Source organism: Xiphophorus maculatus, chromosome 4 (genome assembly GCF_002775205.1).
Source record: "Xiphophorus maculatus strain JP 163 A chromosome 4, X_maculatus-5.0-male, whole genome shotgun sequence".
Lineage (NCBI taxonomy): Eukaryota > Metazoa > Chordata > Actinopteri > Cyprinodontiformes > Poeciliidae > Xiphophorus > Xiphophorus maculatus.
Window position 1 is genome coordinate 29277463 of NC_036446.1, and position 21161 is coordinate 29298623.

A 21161-nucleotide genomic window follows, 5' to 3' on the forward strand; every position below is an offset into this window, starting at 1 on the left:
CTGTTGATTTTGCGTGAATCTCCAAGATCACTGAATCGCGAAAAAGAGGAGGGTCTGATTAGCTGTGATAAACTTTGTCGATATTCTATTGTTGAAAAAAACAAAAAAACAATTTTGCTATTGCGGTGTTTCCATTAAATAAGAATAGCAACTAAACTCACACGTGAATACGTTTGTTCACGTGATGTGTCAGTTCGAAACGCCGCTCCGTCATCCTTCCACCAGTTCTTGTCTTTTCCACCAGTACTGTCATCCCGTTGTTGAACATGTGACTCTTATGATGTGAAAAAAAAAAAGTGTTTCCAATGCAGTTTTGGAAAACACAATAATTTCAATGCAGCCAAAAAAGACGTGTTTTTTGAAATTACGCTAATGTATTTTCATTATTCCAATTTGTGCGTTTACAACGTCAATGGAAACACAGGTATTGCTGTATTTTAGCACTAAACAGATAAAAATCACTTTGATTTGATTGATAAAATAATATTTAATCACAAAACTGCTATCTTTATGCATCCCTCAAGGAGTCTGTAGGACCACATAAATAAAAAGCTATAGCGGCCCAGATTTGGCCCCCGAACCTTCAGTTTGACACATGAAATCTAAAGCATCAAATTGCCAAAGTTAACAGGCGACACGATGCCTCTGACTCTTGTTGCCTTGACATCCCGTGCGGCCTCTTGCTGAATGGGCTGCGCGGGGAGCAGAATGAAGCATCTGCACGCTTTACTAATCCTTGGGGAAGGTGCACGACGCACACTATGGCTCCACGTGCCGCTAAGCCGCTTACGCCCTCAGTAATTACGACTGTGTAGTAAAAACACAGGCCTGGCAGGCAGAAAGTACGAGTCTGAAGTCTCAAGAGGAGTAGTTGACCAAAGATGATTGAGAATTGACAAGAATATAGAATGAAAGCAAAATAAAAAGACATTTACCTTTGTCTGCATAGTGGCCTTCTGACAGGAGAAATGGAGGTTCTTTGGTCGCCGGCGCAAGGTTACAGAACGCCGCGACTCAGAAAGTCTTTGCATTTCAATAAGGTGTTGTACAATGACAGTTGGACCAACACTAGTCACATACAACATGGACCTTTCTGTCCATCAGATCACCAGTTTGAGTGTGTGTGCTTTGGATGTCTTAATGAATGTTACAGAAACATCCGGAGCTGAATGGACTCAGAATAAAAGGCATGCATCACTCTGAAATAATGCATGAAAGCTGCTGATTACTCTGCGCTTTCTGTTCATATGAGGGTGAAGGGAGCCCCCTGGTGGTGCAGCTGCTGTTTTAAAGAGACTGCAGTGCAGTGCTGTCCAAACTTTTTGGCATGGCAGTACTGCAAGTTTTTTTTAAATCTTTTTTTATTACTATAAGTAATTAAAATGTAATGTTTGTCACTGACTTCTTAATTGGCGACTGTATGTTGTTTTTATGATTTTTTTTATTTCTGTATTTTTAAGATCTAAAGCACTTTAAACTGCTTTGTTGCTGAAATGTGCCATGCAAATGTACTTGATTGATTTATTGAACATTTTAATCAAACAAGCAAAACAGTCAGATTTCTGTAGACAAGTGATTTGTCTACAATGTAGATTTAAAACTTAAAACGAGTCTTGCAAGTTTGGCAGATAAAAAAAAACAAAAAAAACAAACATCCTTTTTTTAAAAAAAATCTTTTTCTACTTTTTTCTCTTTTCAGCAGAAAGAACAGGGCACAGCTCTCTCTGGCTTTGTTTTGCCAAGCGTATTAAACGGCCACGCCTGCGGCTGCATATTATTGAAAATCTCTGGATGTTCATTGTCGCTTTTTACTGTTAAAATAAATTAAATTCAAAGCAAAGTCCTAAATGAATCCGTGTGTTGCACCTGACGTTTTCCATGGGAAGATGTTAAATTGTCTGTGGCTTTATTTGAAAGGTGAAGCATCACTTGTTACCGTAACGTCGTTTTTAAATGTGTATCAGCATCAAACTGCCTGAGCTGACAACCCAGACTGGAACTATTATGGGATTGCAATCGAGGTCTGCCCAAAATGGTTCTTTGGATGAGGCTGCTTTAATAATGTGGGTCTCTTGTGTGCATTCTGCAGGCCTGCTTGTGTATGTGTCTATGATGGTGGGTGCCTTAGTGTGGGGCGGTCTGTGTGACAAGATGGGGAGGAGGAAGTGTCTCATCTACGTTCTGACCATCGACCTGGTCTTCTCCTTCCTGTCCTGCTTCGCTCAAGGATACGGCTTCTTCCTCTTCCTGAGGTTCTGCTCCGGCTTTGGGTGAGACGCCTTATTTTTGGTATTTTTTTTTCTTTTTTCCAAATACACATTTCTCTTTGCAGCACAGCATGACTGGGTTTTTATAATAACTGACCTTTACTGTGAAGAATCTGCTTACAGGAAACACCTTTGAAAATAAGATGCGTGACATTTTAAGAAGCTATGTAACTGCAAAAACATCCATTAGAAGCTATTATTGTTGGGTTTTTTTTTTTTTCCAGGAAGAAAGTATGAAAGGAAAGGCACAACTCTTTTACAAGAGTGGATCTCTGAGATTCAGAGTCCTCTCACATCCCCTCTTTTCTTCAGGTTTTCTATTGGATGTAGAGATAAAACGATTAATCAGATTAATCGTAATGAAAATAACTGTGACCTAATTCAGTAATCAATCGATTGTTAAGTTAGAGTGCACAGACTCAAAAATGCCATTTGCTGAAAGAACAACATTCAGAGCAATAATTAAGCCATAACTGCACAAACAATATTTACATTTTCCATTTAAGAAAACGTGAAATGTTTTGGATGTATGGGAGATTTGGACTTAGGCGTATGACTGAGATGGCAAATGAAGGAGGCTGATTTTTCGACCGATCAAACCGTTCTCTGATAAATCTGATTCAGTTTCCATCAGATGTGCACTAAAAATGATCAAAAATTCAAAGAGTTATTGATGTCCTTGCCTAACAAGGTTCTCAGTGTTTGGTAAATGGCCCACAACTGGCCACTGCACAGTTTAATCCCCCCACAGAGTGTGGCAAAAACCATATGATGACATTTGTGATGGTGGGACAGAAAATGCTTTTTTTTCCAACATCACAATCGTCAAACAACCCATTGACCTGTAGAAACTGTAGATGTTTCTTTTGGAGACTAGGTGTCCACTAGCATGCCAATCTTTTCCAGACTAAGTCATCTGCTCAAATTAAATGTTGGATTTTCTGCATAAGCAGATTCAGTTAATTTGAGACTTTTTGCACATCTTTAAGAGGCAGTTTTATGTATTTCCAGAAACAGTGTCATTTTTATAACACAATCAAGTAACTATGTTACCTTCAGTGATTATAATGCTACATGACTTAAAAGAAATTTAACTTTGTAATTTAACACCTTGAAATTGGGCCTCTGCCTCTTTTAAGAAGCCGCTGCTCTCTCTGAAGCTCCGCCTTCAGCAATTCATCACAACATGGGTTCTCCATTAGCCCTTTAGCAACGTTTTTAACCAGCGTTGCTCTGAGAAGTACCTCGCATAAAGAACTCAGCAGATCCGCATTTTCACCAGATGTTTGCTAATTGCTGTTGGCTAGTCGGAAGGAGCTGAATGGGTGAATTGTAGGGTAGGAGTGCTCTGTGAGGCGGAAATTTGATAACTGCAGCTCCAAAAATTAGCTTTGCACCTTGAAGACGGAGCTAGGTCCAACCAGGCATTCTGAAAAAAGTTGATTTTGCATAATACTTCTCCCTTTAACCAGGGAGGAGATTAACAACATTTCTTCTGTATGCCTTCATCATCAATTTTGGACTTTATTCCTTATTTAGCCTTCCCCCAGACAAATGATCACAGCACCACAATGTTGTGAAGACACTCTCAGCTTTTCTTGTAGCGGAGCGTGTCGTTACAAGAAGCTTCTAATGCTGTTGCATGCTGGCGCACACCACGTCCCCCTACTGTTGATGCCACCTCAAAGAGATTCTAGCTGCAAGCTACACCCAAGGAGATCTCTTGTTTATTTACCCCAACAGAGAAGTTCTTTGCTGTGCAAATTAAGATAAGGGACGACAGTTCTTCGTTGGCTTTTGATTTCAGTTTCAGTGCTCATTTCCTGCTGCTGCCTGTAAAGCCTTTATTGTGCAATAAAAGCTCTGCACTCTCTGCAGAACGAGTTTAAAATAAATGCGCCGGTTCTCTACAAATGTTTGACCTACTCATGTGACTCTTTGTCAGCTGCGAGTGCATGATCTGAACATTTATTACAAAGTTTAAACTGCTGAGAATTTTGTTTAAAAATGGTTAGAGAAATTTTGCAAACATCACATTAAAGGTAATAGGACTGAAACGGAGTGATATGCTTTTAGATTCAAACTATAACAGTTCTAATCCGGATTAGTTATAGTTATGTTATAGTTCTAATCTGGACTGATTAGAGAAATACAATGTTGTACTCTTTCATACAGTGTCCACATTAGAGCCTGAGTTCTTCTGAACTGGCATTACATGAGTGATTGGAATTTTTTTTTTTTTTTACCCAATTTGGATTTTAAAAAAAACACTGAACTTGACAGCATTGTTTGATAATTAGAATCAATTTAGAATGTATATAATTGACTTGAAATCAGTTTTGTATGACTGTTGATTTCAGTTTTTTGTGCAAACTACCTTGAGAAGACGTGTATAGTGAATTGGTGCTATATAAATGACAGAATTAGTGTCACGATGTTAGATTTGGGGGTGGGGGGGGGGGGGTTCTGCTGGAATTGAATAATAATTCAAAGGTAAATGAGAATTTACTTATTTTATTCCTCTTTCTACTTCTTTAAATTGCACAAAAAAGGCAGTTTGTGAACCAACATTAATGTAGAGAATTGTCTACATGTCTCCTTAAACAAAACCTAAATCTGTGAGTAAATACAAGCCATAATTGTCAACGTGTAATTTGGTACCGTGGTTTGAAGAAGAAAATATCTTTCCTGCTGCAGAATTGGGGGATCCATCCCGATCGTGTACACCTACTTCACCGAGTTCCTGCAGATGGATAAGCGTGGAGAACATTTGAGTTGGCTCTGCATGTTCTGGATGCTGGGAGGCCTGTACGCCTCCTTCACCGCCTGGGGAATCATCCCTCACTATGGTAACGTTGTCAAGGCTCCCATAAATAAACACGTTCGCATTTTGTTGACACACAAATTAAGATGTGGAGTAGCTGAAAAAGGCACAAGAACGTTGTACCAAAATAGACTTCACAGCGACTGTGCCTTCCAGTCTCCATGACTGAAATACAGGAGCTTAATGTTGACACTAAAAATACGACTCATATGGAGGAGTTTTTTGAGCAGTGATTTGATAAATAGTGGTTGTTTCAGGAAGGAAGGAACAAAGGAAATACATCACTTCTGAAAAAATGAGGCAAGAAATAAAGCCTCAAGCATTTTTCCATTATCTATCTTCTTTTTCTGTACCTATCCATACTGTGTAGGATCCCTGATATTGCTGTACTCCTCTGTTAATAACGGGGGAAAAAAGAAGAAGGTTTTCTAGTGTTAAATTAAAGTCATTAACATACTTTGCAGACAGTAACAATATAAGACAGTTCCTCTAGGTTCAGTGAAGTCTGCTCAGGTCAAAATGGCTGACTGTTAGGAATTATGTGGCTCCTTCACTAGTTTTCCAGCTAACAGAGATAAAAACATTATGTAGTGTGAACTCAAATCACCGTCATACTTTGCAGACAGTAACTATCATAACCCAGTTCCGCTAGGTTAGTATTTATTTCATCCAGTGGGAGAAGTTCAGTTAAGTTTGCTCAGGTCAAAATGGCCGACTATTACAAACAATGAGGCTTCTTCGAGGCTGTTCTCTAAGCCCACAAGCTAACACTGCCCTCCTACCCGAACAACAGTCCTAGCAGATTTTGTCTGATCGGGGTCTGATATCTTTTTGAAATTTTAACTTGCTGTAACTTTGTTTATTTTTTGTTTTTTTTCAGGCTGGGGCTTCGCCATTGGAACCCAGTTTCAGATACACAGCTGGAGACTGTTTATGTTTGTGTGTCTCTTCCCGGCACTGGCTGCACTCATCGGAGTCGTGTTCATGCCCGAGAGCCCACGTTTCCTTCTGGAGGTCAGATCCCAGGGCCAGATGATAGAAAGAATATGATCTCAGAAATGAACAGTCGTTACTAAAAGCTTTTACACTTTTAGCAACTGCAGTGACTGTAAAGAATGAAATTCTTTACAGTCACTGCAGCTTTTGGTTTTGTGGTAGCAATTAGGGTCTAGTTTTTCTACAAGAGCAGTCAGATAAAAAAAAAAAAATCAAAAAAGGTCATGAATATTGATGTAAAATAGTTAATCACAGTCTTCTTTGCATTATTATTAAAACTTGTTTCGCAAGGAAAATCCCATTGGAATTAAAAATCTCTTTTCCAAGAGAATCCTGGCCAAAAGTGGGAGCTTCACACAGAGTTTACAGATCATTTACAGCAAAGCAGATAAAGTTGACACAGTCATAAATAAATTTGTTATAAGATTCCTCGGTTAAAACATTTACTGACAGCTGATTCCTTCTCAAAATCAGTAAGAACATCCGTAAAAACATTTAGCAACAACAGCCCCTTTAGGTTCATGTATTTCTGAAACTGGTTCCAAGAAGATGGAGCAGAAAACTGAAAAGATTTCTTTCCAGCTTCAGACTGGACTTTAGGCACTGAGAGTAAAAATTAAGAGAATATCGTACAGTGGACTTTTTTATTTATGTAGGTCAGCACATACGAAGGAAGAAGTCCTAGTATAGCCTTATAAATAAAAATATACCATTGATTGAGTCTACCAGTGGCCAAAGCCATCCATGTGTAAAACCTTTGAAACCTGTTATAAATCTTAGCCCCGGCACAGAAAACAACTTTTCACGTCATGACAATCTTAGGGGAAAATGTTAACGAGGACAGGGTAGAGTGAAATCATTCTTCAACCATGGTTACTAAGAGAAAGTTCGTCCTATCATAATCACCTTGTGTCAAGGAATCTTCACGGATATTCCTGTAAGCAAAATTGCACCTGAATAAAGCACCATCTATAACTTAAAGGAGAATCAAAATCTCTAGGGCACCCAAGAAAGTAGAGCAAGTACGAGGACTGTCTCCTAAGCACTCTAGAGGCACTTCTCTCAAAAACATCAAGGATAGATTTGTGTTCTGCAAGAAGTACCAGGACTGGACTACAGAGGAGTGGGATAACCCCAATTTCTTTGATTAAAACTCTTTTAAACTGCTTGGGAATATCAAAACAAGGAGAATCCATAGACAAAAAGGTGAATACTTATCAAGAACTAAGGTCTCCTGAGACCATTTATCTGTAGGGTTGGCTGTTTTCCATGGGGGTGGGCTCACAATTTTGCCAAGAAACACTGCCGTGAATAAAGAATGGGCTCAAAACTTCCTCCAGGAGCAACACTGCCCAATAATGCTCAAGCAATTTGTTGATGAATTGTGCCTTTTTTCCCACTGTGATGGCAGATGTAGAAAGCTGCTGCATCGCTTGGCTGCAGGGTTTGTTCTGCCGTAAGATATAAAACAACCAACATCTGGTTTAATCAATTGTTTCACATCTATGTAAAGCCGTGGCACCAAATCACCCAATATTGAATAAACCCAGCAAACACATCTGGTATTACTGTGAGCTCGTAACAAATCCAAAATTGCAACATTTGACTTAATTAATTGTTGTGCAATATTTAATTATATGCATCTGAATCACAACAGCAAAACAAATTATATATATCACAACAAACCCAAAATGGCTCCTTGAAAACTTATGGCCAGTCCTATTACCCTTGACCTTAACCTGTATAAGACTTATAGCATACCCAGAACTTATTAATATCATAACATGCACAAACGACTATACGTACCATTGTTATTTAACATATCTATATCCTGACAAATTTAGCTAATTGTTTCCCAACACGTGACCGGATCTAACTACTGCAACGCAAGCATACTTCCGCTAACTTAGCATGTTAGCATACTACCGTATCTGTATCAACACGGCAATATCCCATAATATCGTTCTCCAAAGTGTCCGTCATAGTTACAGCACATTACGAAGGTTTTATCTATTCGACAGTGTTGCCAAGAGTGTAAAGAGTCTGAAACCAACCTGAATTATAGAAGCAAAGCGGAAGAGGCAGATGTCGGAAGCTGCTGCATCGCTTGGCTGCAGTGTTTATTCTGGCATTTCGTCCCTTACTTTTATTGATGCGCCCTCTCCTGACACTCTAAGGTATTACAACTACATGTATAAAATGGTCAGTTGGTTTATCTTCCACACACATTGCTTTGGTAAAAATGGGGTGTCTAAATTGAAATGTATTTTGCAAATTATTCTGAACAGGTTTTTTTTTAGCCTACTTTTATATTTTAATCTATTTTAACATTTTATAGCCTGCAACTGTTTATATGAGCATTACATTCACCAACTATTTGCATGTTTCCACTGGCATTTTGATGATTTATCTTTGTTGACAACAAATCTTTAAGATTGGGAGGCCTCCTTGCTTTTACCTTAATTTCTAATTTTGCTTCACAGATTCAGGTCAGTACTTTTATCTGGGTCACTCTAAAACATTAACATCACTTTCAGTCCAAAAACAAAAAACAAAAAACAATAACATTGCTAAAACTAAACGATTGCTTTAAACCTAAGTCTGGTTGCCTGGGTTTTAAATAGCTTTGGGGTTAGCGGTATATGTAAAGCATCCACATCCTGCACAGATGAGTCATCAGCATGCAGCCACATTATGCTTAGTAGACTGTGTTTAGAATTTAAACTACACTTTCAGTACACAATTTGTGGTTTCCACCAGCGACCTTAACACCTAAAGAGGCATTTTACAGTCTATGTGTTTGTGGATTCCAGAATGCCAGGCACGATGAGGCATGGATGATCTTGCGACAGGTTCATGACACCAACTGGAAGGCCAAGGGGGAGCCGGAGCGAGTCTTCACCGTAAGCCTTCATTCACACCAGCACGCATGGCTGGCCAAACACATTTCACCACTAATTTAAAAGGATAATGAAAGAAGATGGTTACATCTTTATTATCAGGTCTTGAGAGAAAGTACTGATCAAACGCCTCATTCTTCGGTGGAAAGGTGTAGACTGATAAGTAACCCCTTTCAGTCAGGATATAGTGATTTGCAAAAGTATTTACAACCCTTGAATATTTTTACCTTACCTCACATTACATCCACTAACTTTTCTATGTTTTAAATGTATTTTAATTACTTAGACCAACACAAACATGTGCATAACAATAATGTAGAATGATAATGACATTTTTTTTGTAACCCTCAAGCGGTCTTAAGAGATCATTTAGACCCCACAAGTTTTTTACTGTGTGGGTCCAGTGGGTGTCACTGACCCCACATACACTTTTACAAGTTGTTGTTTTTTTTTGCGTGTGTTGTTTCAGGAATTGACGGTCTGACGGAACAACCCATATCCCCACTTCCCCGCTAATCATTCCAGGCTTATTCACCCAGTCGGAGGTCTAAGAACGAAAGCAATCATTGAGAGAAATCAAAACACATTCTGTGTCTCTTTACTGCAGGTGACAAATATTAAAACTCCGCAAACCCAGGAGGACGAATTCATAGAGATTCAGAGTGACACTGGAACAGCCTTTCAGCGCTGGACGGTTCGAAAAATGACCATGCTGCAGCAGGTTTCAAAACCTCTCTGTTTTACAGTTCAATAGATGTGAAAAGGTCAAACAGAAACTTTTGCTTTGCTTTCGGTTGCCTTTATCCTGACACAACGTTGCTTGTATGAAAACCATGACTCAATGACTGGTTTAATGTTCTGTGTCTCTTTCCTGAAGGTGATGGCCAATGTGATGTCTTTATCTGCTCCAGAGCTCAGGCTGCAGGGCCTTTTCCTGGTCATTGTGTGGTTCTGCATGGCTTTCAGGTAGAATAACAACTTAGGAGACGACATGGACCGGTTTGAGATTCACATCACATGGTCACCTTGAGGGGTTGGTTTCATGGTGTCAACACGAAAATATAAAATAAAAATGAACAACCAGTGATTTTTCTTCTTAACTCTACAAAGTCTGGCAAGAGGAATACCTTCAAAAATTGAACCTTAATTTTTGATTTAAATATTTACATTGTTGGATTAAACTGAGAATTTTTTCCTGTCACTGGTATGCCAGATACCAATGACAGGTTCATACCTTTCTGAGATTTTCAGTTCAGGTACATGAATGACATAGGTACTTAGGTGTGACATTCCTTTTCTGTGTGTAACAGCTACCACGGACTGGGAGTGTGGTTCCCTGACATGATAAAGTACATGCAGTACGAGGAGTACGAGTCTAAGGTCAAAGTGTTTCATCGGGAACGTGTGGAGCGATTCCACTTTAATTTTTCCCTCGTCAACCAAGTCCATCGTGAGGGAGAGTACATCCATGACAAGTAGGTTCATCACTGTTCTTCATAAACCCAGAGATCCACAAAGTTAAGGTTCAGCTTTTTGCCATTTCTGTCTCTCTGGGTTTTTTTTTTTGTTTTTTTTTAAAGATTTGCAAACATTGAGATTAAATCCGTCAAGTTTGAGGATTCGCTCTTTGAGAACTGCTACTTTGAGGACATCAAGTCGACCAACACATTCTTCGAGAACTGCACGATCAAAAACACGGTCTTCTACAACACAGGTGCTGCCACAGCCAGATGTAGCATTATCTTTAATCAAAGTAATACTTTTGTTGTTTTTTTGGTCTCGTGTCAAAGGCCTTGTGTTTTCTGTCCAGACCTGTGGCAGGAAAAGTTCAAAAACTGTCGAATGGAAAACACCACCTTCCTCCATCCAAAGAAAGGCTGTCATCTAAACTTCCTGGAGGAGAACGACATAGTAATCTACCTGGTCAGCTTCCTGGGAAGCTTGGCTGTGCTGCCTGGCAACATCATCTCGGCACTTTTCATGGACAAGATAGGAAGGATCCGAATAATAGGTGACATGTTTAGCAAAACAGCAGAGCAGATGACCATTAACAGTCCTCGTTAGTGTCTGCATCTGGGTGTTTATTGACGACACAATGGTGTCCAAGGCTGCAAATTGGTTAAAGAAACAGAACAAAAGTCGAATTTTGCAGCAATTAGCTCAGTGATTATTTGTCTCTTTTTTTCTCTCAGGCGGTTCTATGCTGGCGTCGTCAGCCTGTACTTTCCTGCTGCTCTTGAGCTTCAGTCAAGGAGCAGTAATCTGTTGGCAGTGTCTCTTTTATGCTGTCAGTGTGGCAGCCTGGAATGGGCTGGAAGTCATTTCTGTGGAGCTCTACCCCTCTTCTAAAAGGTATAGTTCACGTCTGGCTCTTTAACAGATGCAACGGAAAATGACCTTCATATGCCTGTTTGAGGTGAATTTTGCCACAAGTGGAAGCAGAGTGCATCGCACTGTGGAATTAAAGGGGCAGTATTATGTAACATTTTTATTTTGTTTAAGCTTTACATCACCATTCAGCTGCGCAAAATGCCTGGGGGGGACCTAGCCCCGCCTTCCAAGATGTAGCTCCGCCTCGTAGCTGCGGCTTCAAAGTTTGCCACATCTACTGAGCTCATAATAAGAGCTACTTCTCAGTGAATCACTGGTAAAGATGTTGTTAAAGGGTTACTAGAGCAGCCATGTTGTGACGACTTCCTGAAGGCGGAGTTTCAGAAAGAGCGGGAGTTTTTAAAGAAACAGATGCCCAATTGCAGGGCATTAAATCGGGACGTAAAACTTTTCATCATATATGATGTATATAGAATTTTTGTAACAACTGAAGGTAACATAGTTACTGGATTGTAATATAAAAAGGCACTATGTGCCCAGAAAACACATAATACTCCCCCTTTAAATATATTCAGTGACAACTGAAAAGTGCTGATCAAGTGTTGTTGACTTTACCGTTTGATCAAAACTATTTAGATACATCAACCATCTAAGTAGTTGATTCATCTGTGATATGAAATACTTACAGTGACTTTTCTACGTATTAATAATACCCCTTGAACTTTTTTCAAATTTTGCAAGTTACATCAGCAAAGTTCAAATTATTCTATCGAACTTACATGCGATGGACCGAGACAAGCTTGAGGACGAATTTGAAGTGGATAGAAAATGATAAATGGTTTTTAACAGTTTAAAAAACAAATCTGAAAAAAGGCAGCACATTAGTATTGATGCCTCTTGACTCAGAAGCTTATAGAATCATCTTTTGCTACAATTACAGCTGCAAGTATTTTATGTTTTGCACATTTAGAAACTGACCAGTTTCTAAATGTTCAATCTTCTGTCTTCTAATCTCCAAAAAGCCAAGACTTGATAGGTCAACATTCATTTTCAAGTTTTGCCAAAGATTATCAACTTCATTTAGATCTGGAAATGATTACACCATCGTAACAGTTAACAGGTGAAGGTCAAGTCTTGAACTTCAACTATGGACCTTTTTTAGGGGCATCAGAGTAAAGGGGGCAGAACACAAAAGCACCTCCCACCCTTCAGATGTCCATTGGAAAAATATTTTAATAAAAAGCATGTACCTCTTTATTTTCACTTCCCAGTAATCTGCTACTTTGTGTTGGTATAGCTCGTAAACTTGCAATAGAAAACATGGAGGTTTGTAGTGGTGAGGTAACAAAAGTTCATGGAGCGTGAATATTTTTGCAGGGCACAGTGTGTGCCAAGCAAAGTCCCATTTCTTTCACAAACCATGTTATGTCCTAATTGAGAGATTTAAGGGAGCCACGAGCAGAACTAAAACCTCCGCTGTTTCACCCTCTTAAAACATAAATTAGTCTAATGACTGAAACTTGTCAGTGTGCTCTCCAGCTGCTCTAGCCAAAACTCATTATCCCAGATAATGATGTAGACATTAATGGCGTCTGTTGCACCCTCAAAGGCTGTTCACTCAGTAAAAGCATGAATGTGTGAGCACAAATAAGTCTGAAAGATTAGTTTTTCCATCTCATCATCGACGTTTGCGTTTATTAGTGTCTACTAATAAAGGGTAAGGCTTTGGACTCCTAAAGCCTTACCCTTAGAACTTCACATTTTGCGACGTTTCCACCTCAAAATTAAATGTATTTTGTATGGATTTTATGCAATTAAACCAACACAATAGAAGAAAAATGACTCAAATGAAAATTTCAACCATTAATCACTCCATCACAGTTTGTGCAGTTTTTGATGACAAACTGTACACATGGTGGCAGCAGCATCACACTGTGCAGATGTCTTTCTCTAGCAGTGGCCGAGAAGCTGGACAGACTAAATCTAAGGCAATCCTGAAAGAAAACCTGTCGGAGGTTGCAACATATTTGACTATCAGGTAGATGTCCGTCTTCCAGAAGGACAACGAAATTAAACAGAGCGATTTTATTGGAATGGATCAGACTAAAGCTTAGTGATATTTTCGAATGACCTAGTCAAAGTCCAGACCTTCAGTTTCCAGATGTGCAAAGCTGGTAGAGAGATATAGTGCAGCATATCACGGTACTATAAAAATATTCAAACTGTGGATACAAGCATAAAAACATGCATGTTTACCCCTCAGGTCGTATGTTTTTCATAGATCCTATTAGCCACTTGAATTTCAGGATGACGCCCATTTTTTATAAGATGGCCTTCATCCAATTACCGCCATAAAATGTTACCCATTTTCAGGAACTGCATTAACTGTATGTCACATCATTTGTTTTTGACTGTGGTTGCCCTACTCATGCAACTTTTTCTTCATATTATATAATATGTAGAAAAAACAGATAGCAAAAGTGAAACTGAATATTTGGCTGATTGCGAGTCCCACACCAGTCGTCAACTGGTTTAGGTGAAGATGAGAGAAAGTTGACTTAATGGTTAGCGATAGCTTCTGTTCATTTTTGCATGCGCTTACCAGTTTAACTTCTGCTAATTTCTTATATGTTAGCGCAAATTCTTTTTTAAAGTGTTTTGCAAACTAGCGCTAGCTTCCACTAACTTTACACGTGTTTAGTGGTTTAGCATTAGCTTCTGCTAATTTTTTTTTATGTGTTTAGCAGTTTAGCGATAGTGGAGCTAAATTCTTTCTTGGCGCATTATTAGTGAGTGAACCTAACTTTTTGCCCACCACTGGCAATAACAACTGCGTATTTTAGTGCAAACATATATTCTCCATTATAACAATGGTGGCCATTTTGTCCACCAGAAAAAATAAACAGAAGATCAAGAAAATATACATTATTACTATGGCTCAAAATATGTGGGCTATGAGTTGACACCAAACGTATTGATCTAATGTTCGACTTTAGTGGAAAAAAAAATATTTTTAATGACTACCATGGTGGTTATCTTTAAAGAAATTGAGCAAATATCCAACAAGTAAATATCATTTCTATGGGTCCAATTATGAATGATTTGACAATGGAAGTATTCATCTGGGATAAATAGTGACAAATTCAGTGCAAAAATACATTTTCCTTCACGATCCTCTTGAAAAACGGCTGCCATCTTGAATTTTTCCATGGCCAACTGTTGTTTTTCTTTTGCCAAAAAAGGAAGCCTCTGGGAACATCTATGCCAAGATACATCCCTTTATCAGCATGTAAAAGATTTTGCTGAAATATTCAACTATCTGAAACGACTTGCAGCAGTAATTGTGGTGCTGATGTAGGAGGGCTAAATGCTACCTGCATACCTTACGTTTCAAATTTTGATTGGCAAAAAAACGTCAATTCACATCTAAGCTCCGCAACAATATGCGTTTTGTGCAGCGCATCCTTGTTCGACACGTTGTAGCCAACCATCAAGCTTAAACCTGCACTTTTTCTCACTGCACAGAGGGACAGCGTTCGGCATCCTGAACGGGATCTGTAAGTTCGCAGCCATCGTTGCCAGCTTCATCTTTGCAGCCTTCGTCGGCATCACAAAAATCATCCCCATCTTCCTGGCCTTCGCCGCCCTCGTCTGTGGAGGCCTGGTGGCCCTGAGGCTGCCTGAAACGCGGGAGAAAATCCTCTCTTGAAAAGCCAAACTTTCTGCTGCTTCGGATCCCCAGACACAAACGGCAAACTGTGCGATTTGTATTTATGTGGTTACTTGTTTTTGAAATAGTTACAAAACCTGTATGGTGGCCTACATCAACCTGCGGTTGCTCTCCGCTACGGGAAAGCTCCTCAGGCTGCCCAGCGTTTTTCTGTCACGTCATGCGAGTCCTGTCTTTGTCTCCCCCGCTCTCCGTTCACACAAAACCCCCATTCTGTCTGAGGTTGGTGTAAAAGATTAAAACAGTGTCTGTGTTTGAATGGTTGTGTAGAGATCATGTTACCATGTTGTGCTTTGGTTTCATTCCCTCTTGATGAAAGAGAGAGGACTTTTAGTGATAACTTGAAAACGACGAGGCTCGCTGCTAAGTCTCCGCAGCAGTATTACTCTAATTTCGAAAAATGAAAAAAACAACCAAACACCTTGAACATTCACCCAATGTTTGTTCGGAGCAACCTCGTGGTGTCTGTAGTTTGTGTTGCCCAGTTTGTTCTCTTTAGGTAAAATCACATTTATGAAATGTAGATCTCATTTTCTAAACACGACTTTAGCTCTCCTCGGGTTTCCCGAAAGATCCGGATGCAACTTGACCAGGTTCTGTGTCTCTGATATGTCCTGTTTGTTTCCCATTGTAGCGTTTTAATCTGTATTGTAACATGTAGCATTAGGGTCTTTATCTGTCACATCTTGCCATGACAAAGTGTAAGGAACTGTCTGTTTTCTTTTTTTTTGTCTTTTTCTAAAGGGAAAGAGAACCATGCAAAACTGTAAGACTAGATGTTTTCATATGACGCTCTCCTTTCAATGCTCTGATGAAGAACTGATTTGCAGAACTTTGCTACATTTCTGACAACTTGTGTCAACATTTATTTTTTGGAGCATTGTACGTATTCAGCATGACTGATTTATGCATGTGAGTTTATGTGTGTGTGTGTGAGAGAGAGAGAGTGTGATTCTGGATGATATCGGCATGTCTGTAAATTTACTGAGACTCAACAGGCTACCGTTACTGTATTTGCTGTTGTACATATAGACCGGTGTAAATTAGCTGTACCATAGTAGTTTTATCATGACTTGAATAAAGCTGACGGATGTGATCCGGCTTCTTTCTTCTTCAAAGATCCAAGCAGCTCATGTTACAACCTTCAGTAATGAAACATTTTGTTTTTGTCTGCTTGATTCAACCTTCAAAAGGAGACGAATATGGCTGAACATTAACTTACGGCCTAAGAAGTGGTTTCTCGTTACCAGAAGCGTTGGACATATTTGCTGGAGGCAGAGAGATCACCACGGAGAAGTATTTCTTTTGCAAAGCATACATAAACTCCTGAGTGTTTCAAAAAAATGCCTTTTGGAGAAGGAAAGGTGATGAGACAGTGGATACAGAGGATGGAGAAGGGATTAAGATACTGTCATTTCTATATCTAAAAATGTAATTTATATATACTAAGCGAGTGTTTTTCTCACCTGATGCATTGCCTGAGTCTGAACATCTGGAACGGTACTGGGCTGATTCCGTGTCTCCAAAAAATGTTAACAGCATTAGTAGAAGTTACACATAACTTATAAATTGGTGTAAGAAATTATTTGTTTTAGCCACAAGCTCAACAGTAAACAATATATCGCCGACCACAGCTTACCCTTACAGCTGCTCATCGATATATCAATGTAGTAGCCAGGTAGCTTGATGTAAAAATATTTTGCTAGAAAATGTCCAACACTGAGTATGAAAAGTTTTAATTACTGCTATCAAACATTAGCAAACACGTCGTTCTGAAGTCAAACAAATCTTAGGGCCAACCACGAGAATCAATTCATTTAGAGTTAAAACTCAGTTTCACACAAATATAAATATGCTAGCATAAACGTTTATCTTGAACTGGGAAGTTCAAGCTAATTTCCTACTAGCAGCTAAACAATTCTTATTGACAGATTTGTACATTACCAAGACACATGCAAAGATACCTTTGTCTTGGCTTTTTTCTATTCTCCCTCTTTCTTTTCTCTGCCCCTGAAGAACAAGTTATATTTTGCGACATTGTTTTGCTTACTTCTCTCCCACCGGTGCTGTGGAGGTTTGGATGAACACTACATATTGCAGGGCAGCTCATTTTACCGGTCACCAGGGGGCGCCCGAGAGCAATTTCTTTTCACTTTGAACGATTAAGAATGATTGATTGAATGATTTCTTGAATTGGATGAATGAGTTATACATGATCAAATATATATTATTGCAAATAAATAAATAAATCACAACTTTATAAAGAAATTGTGTTTTTGTTAATATAATCATATAGAAATCATTACAAAAAATAAATAAAAATCAGCTCCTTGGGGCTCCTTAGTTGCCCCAGGGCTCTAAGCTGCCGCTTAGATTGCCTATGTTTAAAGAAAACACACAAAAAAATATACATTTATTCACAAAAACGCACTTATAAGGAAAAGGAAAAACAAAATATATACATATTTCTGATTTAATTTTTAATTGTCAGTTGTCGCACTAGACACCTATCCCTACGTTTATTAAAGACAAATAAACTTGTTGAAATTGCACAGTGTTTTTAACCCTGTCGGCAGGTATCCATTAACCGGAAGAGGTTCGGCCTTCACAGTGGAGTCGGTGCTTTTGTATGGTGTCGGTTGAGAGCGAACGTAACGCTGAACAAATGGTTTGGACCCAAGGCGGGTGGAGTGACTTCCGTTTATCAAAACAAAAATCCACAATTAAAGAATGAAATGCCACACAACCTCACTGTTAACATTTATGTAGTTTTAGAAAAAAGTAACATGTTATTCAACGCTCAGCTGCGATGCAAATATCGACAGAGTGACTTTTTTAAATTAATCCTACCCCCGTATTTCCCGACTAATGGTCTCGTCCTTCACCTTCAATGTCACGCTTGTACAGACGGGAACATTGAACGTGTGTATACATATGAACCATGTTTAATTTTAGGTGTGTGTTTAATTCAGCGAGCACTTTATGCCGACAGCTAATCACCCCGCTGAATGTCAACGGGACCGCCTCACAGTAAGTGCTCCTGTTAGCTGCTCCTGTTAGCTGTTCCTGTTGGCTGTTAGCTGCTCCTGTTAGCTGTTAGCTGCTCCTGTTGGCTGTTAGCTGCTCCTGTTAGCTGTTAGCTGCTCCTGTTAGCTGTTAGCTGCTCCTGTTAGCTGCTCCTGTTGGCTGTTAGCTGCTCCTGTTAGCTGCTCCTGTTGGCTGTTAGCTGCTCCTGTTAGCTGTTAGCTGCTCCTGATGGCTGTTAGCTGCTCCTGATGGCTGTTAGCTGCTCCTGTTAGCTAACGGCTAACGCTCAGGAAGGGTTTGCTCGGTTTTGAAGCGTCACTGTGCGAGACAAAAAACCGTACAACTTCTAACAGAACCGTGCAGATTGAGCTAATGACAAGGTGTGTGTGTGTGTGTGTGTGTGTGTGTGTGTGTGTGTGTGTGTGTGTGTGTGTGTGTTAAGGTGTGGAGTCAGAAGGCTGCCGCAGCAGAGGCCGTTGTTCCTCGGCGCTGTGAGACACCAGGAGGCGGAAGCTAGCACGGGGAAAGACTTCAGGTCTGCACACTGTTATCCATCTGTCCGTCATAATGCTGCTTCAGAAGGATGCCTACTCACTTGTTATGCTGGTTGCAAAAAATACATAAATAAAGCATATTTAGCAGCTGCACATCTTGGCTTTGCAAAGCAGAAGTAAACAAATTGAGTAGCTGTGATTACATATGTGCTATTGAGATAAATTAGACTAAAACAGTAGTCTCTAGATGTTGAATGATTTTTAGAAGAAAAACGTAGTAATGATTTGCTCATTACATTTTCAATATTTCAGCCATTTCCCCCCTATGCCTGGTCAAGACAGTCCACTGAGATGGGCTGGGAAGAAGTTTGAAGAGTTACCAATTATTCACATAAAAGCAACATACAACAAGTAAGTGGAGCTATTAATTACATTCAGTTAAAAATAGCAGAAGTTACACTAGTTACTAAAATGATGGCCTTAAAGACAAACGCAGTAAAGTCTTAAAGTAATATGTAGGGTTTACGCCAGGCTTAAAATTCAAGTTAATTAGCCGGATTAGAGACAACACTTACAGGCTCAGGCCAGGTTAGGTTGGATGTTTTTTTAGGTCAAATCCAAACTCCAATTACAAACAGTTGTGTCTCCTTAAAATGAGATGGAAGAGACATAATCTAGTGACTTTATCAGATCAAAGAGATTGGGCCGATCACCTGTGGAATCAAAGACTGCAGTGTTACTATCTAACTCCTGTCTCACTAATCTGAAACTGAGGCAAATCTTTGGCTATTGGTGAACATCAGCCTAATTTATCATCTGGCCACTATGTTAACCCCTTAACCTGCAGCGGAACGCCCACGTGCCGTTTTTCCATTGTATTTTCCAGGGGTGAGGGTTAACCTACCTCTAACATATTTTCCTGAAGGAAGGTTTTCTTTAACCTGGCTGCCCAAATACAATCAAAAGTCTGTGTTAATGTTAAAAATAAATACTTTGAGAGCAGTAAACTTCTCCATCCTTCACCAGCACACACATCCAGCTTACAGACAGCACAGGACAGTCTTTGGTCCGGACGTCCTGTGGCACAGAAGGCTTCAAGAACAGCAAGAAGTCGACGCCCATCGCCGCGCAGACCGCAGGCATCTCTGCTGCAGCGGTGAGTTTTCTCCTCTGATGCTCAGGCAGAGCAGGACTTCTGTCGGTCAGATCTGTGGCCCCTGACCAGTAGAGCTGATTATGTCTGCAGAATGTTTTTGGTATTGGTGAAGGCTCCCATGATTCTGAACCAGCAGACTAATATGTCCTCTATATAAACACAGTATATTTTTAATTTTTTTTTGTTGTTCTTCCAAACAGAAAGCCACAGTAAAAGGAGTTACGTTTGTTCGTGTTGTGGTCAAAGGTCTTGGTCCTGGACGTCTGGTGAGCAGTTCCTGCACTTTTATGAAGTTTTTCCACACCCATTAGACTTTTTCACATTTTGTTGCATTTTTATGTGATAGAGTATAATTGTGAAGTGGAAAAAAAAAACCAGATGTTTTCACAGGACAATGAGTCAGTACTGCGTGGAATCCTCTTTCACTGGATTAACAGCAGAAAGTATTTTGGAGTTTGTAAGAGGATTCTTGATGGTTCTCTTTTAGCTGCCTCACTCCCTTTTCAGATCTGCCCTCATATTCTTTTTATGAGTGAGATCAGAGCTTTGTGGTGGCCACACCAAAATGTTGACTTTGTTGTCCGTAAGCCACTTTGTAGCCACTTTGACTGTTTGCTTCAGGTCATTGTCCATTTGAAAGACCAATTTGTGCCCAAACTTTTAGGTTCCCGACTGATGTCGTTACATATTCCTTGCTCATGACACCATCTATTTTGTGATTTGCACCAGTTCCTCCTGCAGCAAAACAGACCCAAAATATGATGCTACCACCTGGTACAAGCATCCTGTTTTCTCCTCCAAATTGTAACGATGGTCGTTGTAGCCAAACAGTTTCACAATTTCTCACTACTTTGTGTTGATCTAACTACTTAAAACTTGAATGTGGTTATAGAGTCAGAACATGTGAAAGGCTTCAGTGGGTATAAACACTAACCTGATCGAATGTTGGTCGAAAGGATAATTCTATCTAGATTTAAAGAAGCCCGATGTGTTGGGCAGCTTCCTCTTCCTTAAGCAAATTAAAAACCACAAATGTTTTAGAATCTGGAAGGGCACTGGTGAACCATAATCTTTGAAGCAATGTTGTCAGAGGAAAAACAGAGTGAGCCTTCAGAATATGTAAAGCCACCGCAGGGCCCTTCATAACAGGGATAATTAAATCAACCAGAGACGTCTTGATCCGTTTCCTTAGTGACTGAAAGTGTCCTTGTCTGTTTTGCAGTCTGCAATCAAAGGCCTGACGATGGGAGGCCTGCAGGTGATATCGATCACGGACAACACGCCTGTGCCACACAACGGATGCCGCCCACGTAAAGCCAGAAGGATCTGATGCCACAGCGCTTTGTATGGAAGCTGTTAACTTGGACTACGCTAATAAAGTGTTTTGTTATGTAACTCTGCTGCCTCTGAGCTCACTGTGCATATTGTGTTTGAGG

General features: G+C 39.7%; 2 protein-coding genes across 4 annotated transcripts in view; both read left to right on the forward strand.

The window, feature by feature from the left end:
- Nucleotides 1-16144, forward strand: part of LOC102232448 (synaptic vesicle glycoprotein 2B-like) — a 31693-nt gene extending 15549 nt beyond the window's left edge. For both annotated transcript variants that reach the window (XM_005802493.2, XM_023331913.1), the window contains 11 exons: nucleotides 2090-2270; nucleotides 4965-5116; nucleotides 5972-6105; nucleotides 8901-8990; nucleotides 9595-9708; nucleotides 9865-9953; nucleotides 10298-10462; nucleotides 10568-10701; nucleotides 10798-10998; nucleotides 11180-11339; nucleotides 14844-16144. In XM_005802493.2, the coding sequence (XP_005802550.1) occupies nucleotides 2090-2270; nucleotides 4965-5116; nucleotides 5972-6105; nucleotides 8901-8990; nucleotides 9595-9708; nucleotides 9865-9953; nucleotides 10298-10462; nucleotides 10568-10701; nucleotides 10798-10998; nucleotides 11180-11339; nucleotides 14844-15027 (1604 nt within the window). In that variant the 3' untranslated portion in view covers nucleotides 15028-16144. The remainder of the gene's footprint in view (nucleotides 1-2089; nucleotides 2271-4964; nucleotides 5117-5971; nucleotides 6106-8900; nucleotides 8991-9594; nucleotides 9709-9864; nucleotides 9954-10297; nucleotides 10463-10567; nucleotides 10702-10797; nucleotides 10999-11179; nucleotides 11340-14843) is intronic.
- A 1766-nt stretch (nucleotides 16145-17910) lies between these two features.
- mrps11 (mitochondrial ribosomal protein S11) lies at nucleotides 17911-21120 on the forward strand. 2 transcript variants are annotated; one of them, XM_005802494.3, is made up of 6 exons: nucleotides 17914-18078; nucleotides 18518-18610; nucleotides 18882-18980; nucleotides 19596-19725; nucleotides 19926-19991; nucleotides 20948-21120. In XM_005802494.3, the coding sequence occupies exons 1-6, from the start codon at nucleotides 17990-17992 to the stop codon at nucleotides 21053-21055; spliced, it is 585 nt and encodes a 194-aa protein (XP_005802551.1). In that variant the 5' UTR covers nucleotides 17914-17989; the 3' UTR covers nucleotides 21056-21120. The 2 variants fall into 2 exon arrangements, with proteins under 2 accessions (XP_023187595.1, XP_005802551.1); XM_023331827.1 differs by lacking the exon at nucleotides 18518-18610 and having other exon boundaries at nucleotides 17911-18078.
- Nucleotides 21121-21161: the final 41 nt, after the last annotated feature.

Coding starts and splice junctions, on each gene's coding strand:
- mrps11 (XM_005802494.3), top strand. CDS start 17,990: ATGTTTAATTTTAGGTGTGTGTTTAATTCAGCGAGCACTTTATGCCGA. Junction 18,079..18,517: donor GTCAACGGGACCGCCTCACA/GTAAGTGCTCCT, acceptor GTGTGTGTTAAG/GTGTGGAGTCAGAAGGCTGC. Junction 18,611..18,881: donor AGCACGGGGAAAGACTTCAG/GTCTGCACACTG, acceptor TCAATATTTCAG/CCATTTCCCCCCTATGCCTG.